The following is a 3,668-nucleotide window of genomic DNA, read 5'->3' as shown; positions in this document are numbered from 1 at the left end:
TACTAAAAGTTCGTACCTTTCAAGTATTTCAGGAAGAAATCATGAACATAACACCTGAACCATTAGCTGCACTCCAACGTCAATGCCCTGATTACATCAACGTTATTAGTATTCTAGATGGTAATATAGACGAATGGTAGATCGTGGAAAAAGTATTACAAGCTAGACAATCACATCTTGTTAGTTAGGGATTTTCACCAACCGGATCAATGGAAGATTTGTGTTCCTCCAGCACTTATACAGAACATTTTGGTTCCGTACCATACAGACACTCATCACCCAGGTGTTGAAAGTACATTTTCAATAATTTCCAAAGCATTCCATTGGAAAGGTTTGCGAACATCCGTTAAAAATTTCAATCGTGATTGTATTATTTGTCAACGTATGAAGCCTGACCAACATCCGCCAGCCAAATTGATGGACACAATCTCTCTAAATGCAACACGAGATGCAACTAGCATACATATTCTAGGAAGGTATCCTACGGGTCAAACTCAGAAAAGATTTGCTGTAGTAATAATGGATCTTTACGCTCGTTACTGTACTGCATTTGCGTTACGCACTTCAAAAGCAAAGGCTGTAGTAAGGTGTTTGGAAGATTTTTACTTCCCCATGTTAGGATTAGTCCGAGTCATTATTACCGACAATGCATTCGTATTCCACTCGAAACAGTTCCTAAATGCCATGAAAAAGTACAACGTAGTTGTTCGCCATAATACTCCGTATCATCCCATGGCATCATTAGTGGAAAATGTCAATAAAAAATTGGTACAAACTCTTAGAACGTTGTGCTGTCATCCCACAAAGAGTGGGCAGAATACTTAACCCAAGCAGTACTGTTGTATAGTTATTCAATCTCTCAAAGTCTTGGGGTCTTACATGCCAGCCTATATTTAAATATCAATCGGAGAAAACGAAAAATCGCCGCACGTAATGAAAAGTGGAATAATGCCCAACATGGAAAAAAACTTGTTGTTAAAGTGACTTAGTGTTTGTCCGGCAACGAAACGTGAGTAGCCTTTCGTGGGCCGCATAATTGTACTTCAGTTACTAGTAATAATCGTGCTGATGAATTATGGGACCCATACAATGGTCAGAGTATTAATTTCCACTCTATGGACAGAGTAAGAATTTGGAACCCTACCCCAAAAACCTATAACACTTGGATCCTTATGGCCAGAAAACATTTGCCCGAAGAACAACTAGCCAAACTTAAAGATGTTCCTTACCATCCATTGAAGCACGAGAAATCATTACCATTACTCTACCCAGAAGTAGATATTGTTAACCAACCCGATGAAGTTGATGAAAATAATTCTGAAACGTTAGTAAAGCAAGCATGCGTTAAATTGCAACATTGCGATCGCTTGGACTATTTTCTGCATAAGTTGGGCGACTTGTACATCACACACCATTGCAAAAACTCTGTCGAATGGTCTGACGAGTGTATTAAGGCCATCATGGCTAATTTCTCCAGTGGGTTACAGTTACACCATTAAAGAAAAAAGGGAACCCCACTAATCCGTTTGTTTAGGGATTTCTCTTCCAGCTTACCAAAGAAGACCATTCATCTATCCAGCCGCATCCCTTACCATTATAACAGGTACGTGAAACAATAAACATGTTTAATGAAACTTTCTTTCAGAATTATTCAAGATTGAAGATATCCAGGAGGAGGAAAGAATCCAGGAAAGATAAATAAAAGTAAGGAAAGGTAAAATAAATCAAAATTAGTACGCGAATTTTCTTTTCAAACTTTGAAATTTTATAATCCCAACCCATTTTGATAACTACCATGATTTTCTTTTAAATACGTGGACATCACCACAGTTATGTAGTTTCCAAAATTTGTGTATTTGTGGTTATTTCAGGATAAAAGAAGGATACCTGAATAAAGCAACACCCATTATATTGTGTTGTTTTATTACTATAGTGTTTACAGATGTAAATTGTGAAATCCATGAACCCTTTTTCAAGTTTTTTAAGGAATGTTAGAGACTGGTTAGGCATATTTAGAGAATTTTGTAGGATTCTTAGAGAGCATACATCATGCACATGTGCACACGCATATTTAAAAATTGTCCATAAACACTGTTGTTTAATTTGTTGATGTAGAAATATAAACAAAATTATACATAGATATGTGTTGAAAAAAATGAAATTGTCATGTTAATGATTTATGAACTTGTTTGAAAGTTAAAATTCAGAATGTTTAAATAAGTCAAAATTATTAGAGTGTTTATGAAAATGTAGAATCAGGATAATTTTCATTCCTTTCCGTGGATTAATACCTTTTGGATTTACAAAGTGTAGAATTGCAGAGGTACAATGCGTGTGTGTCATGTCTACCAAAGGGACAGGACGAACTGAAAATTAAATTCTGAGTATTATGTTATTCCAATTGGAAAAGAAAACATAATTATCGATGTTTTTTGTAAGGTGTAAAAAACAACCTTACATCAATTCATTAAGAAAGGAGGTGGATCAGGAGTTAGACGTCTGATCAGGTCCTGAGTCTATGACAAGAATTTTTTGTTAACACTCGTCAATCTAAATTAATTAAATTCGATAACAATGTCATTTTTGGGTCATAATTATATTTTTTCAAGTATTAATTTATTTTTTTTCGAAAATAAGTTAATGAAAATATATATAAGAGAACGTTAAATGGTGTATGTAGTATAAAAGTAATTGCAAAATGTATAAGTAAAGGCTGTAATATGCAGTAAAAATATCAAACTAACACAAAAACTACCGGACGAGACATGATAAAACCTGAATGAGACTTGTTGATGATGGAATGATTTATATTTATATTTAGTGGAAAATATCTTCTTCTTTTTTTAATGTCCTTTTTTTTTATAGTTTATAGAGTTGCTATATGATAGTACAGACGTGCACAGACTTAATTGCATTGCAGGTAAGGGCAGGTCAATTTAGTCTTTTGTAAGTAAGAGATTATTTGAGACGAATAATTGTTAATATGAGAGCTGTTATCAGTTACCGTCCATTAAAAATGTATCGCACATTCTATTTTTTAGGCGAAAATATTTTCTTTTTTTGAATGTCCTTTTCTTTTTTATATAATGTCATTGTCTCACGATGTTTTGGTAACAGCTCAAAGAGGGAGGTACCGATTCATGACTATAACGGAAGGAAACAATGGGATTTATAGTAGGAGTCACTCAAACTTTATGCGTGTCAGTAAAGATCAGAGCTTACTGCAAAACTCCAGCTTTGGGTATTTCGAGTCTTGTGCCTATTGACTCTAGAGGTCAACTCGTTAACCTATTTTATTTTATTTTGTGGGACTCGACTTTGGGCTGTGAGATTGAAAGAAAATGTCAAACTTACAGTACAAAGAGGCACGTTTGAAGCAAAAGATTTCATTTAAAGATTTTTGAAAAAAAGAATAATAATTAAGTTATTAGATAAATAGAATAATAGTTTAAGTACTGAATATCACGTATCATGAGTATTGCATTTATAATTCAAAAGTCATTGCATTTTGTTGTATTGAAATACAAAGATATATATATGATTATAGCAAGTTTTGTTTAGTTTCAATATGCTATTTCTATTCTTTTTGTGCCAAGTGTAAGTTAGTTTTAATGGCGTATGGGATAGTATTGATGTGGATTAATACCTTCAGTCGTTGGTAAGCATAC

General features: G+C 33.8%; 1 protein-coding gene across 1 annotated transcript; it reads left to right on the top strand.

Moving 5' to 3' along the window:
* The first annotated feature begins 384 nt into the window (after window positions 1-384).
* LOC145682792 (uncharacterized) lies at window positions 385-825 on the top strand. Its single transcript, XM_081754166.1, has one exon. It carries the CDS (start codon window positions 385-387, stop codon window positions 823-825), a length of 441 nt encoding a protein of 146 aa, XP_081610292.1.
* Window positions 826-3,668: the final 2,843 nt, after the last annotated feature.

Source organism: Thermobia domestica, chromosome 4 (assembly GCF_964235325.1).
Source record: "Thermobia domestica chromosome 4, izTheDome1.hap1.1, whole genome shotgun sequence".
NCBI classification, from domain to species: domain Eukaryota; kingdom Metazoa; phylum Arthropoda; class Insecta; order Zygentoma; family Lepismatidae; genus Thermobia; species Thermobia domestica.
This window is presented reverse-complemented; position numbering and strand designations above follow the sequence as displayed.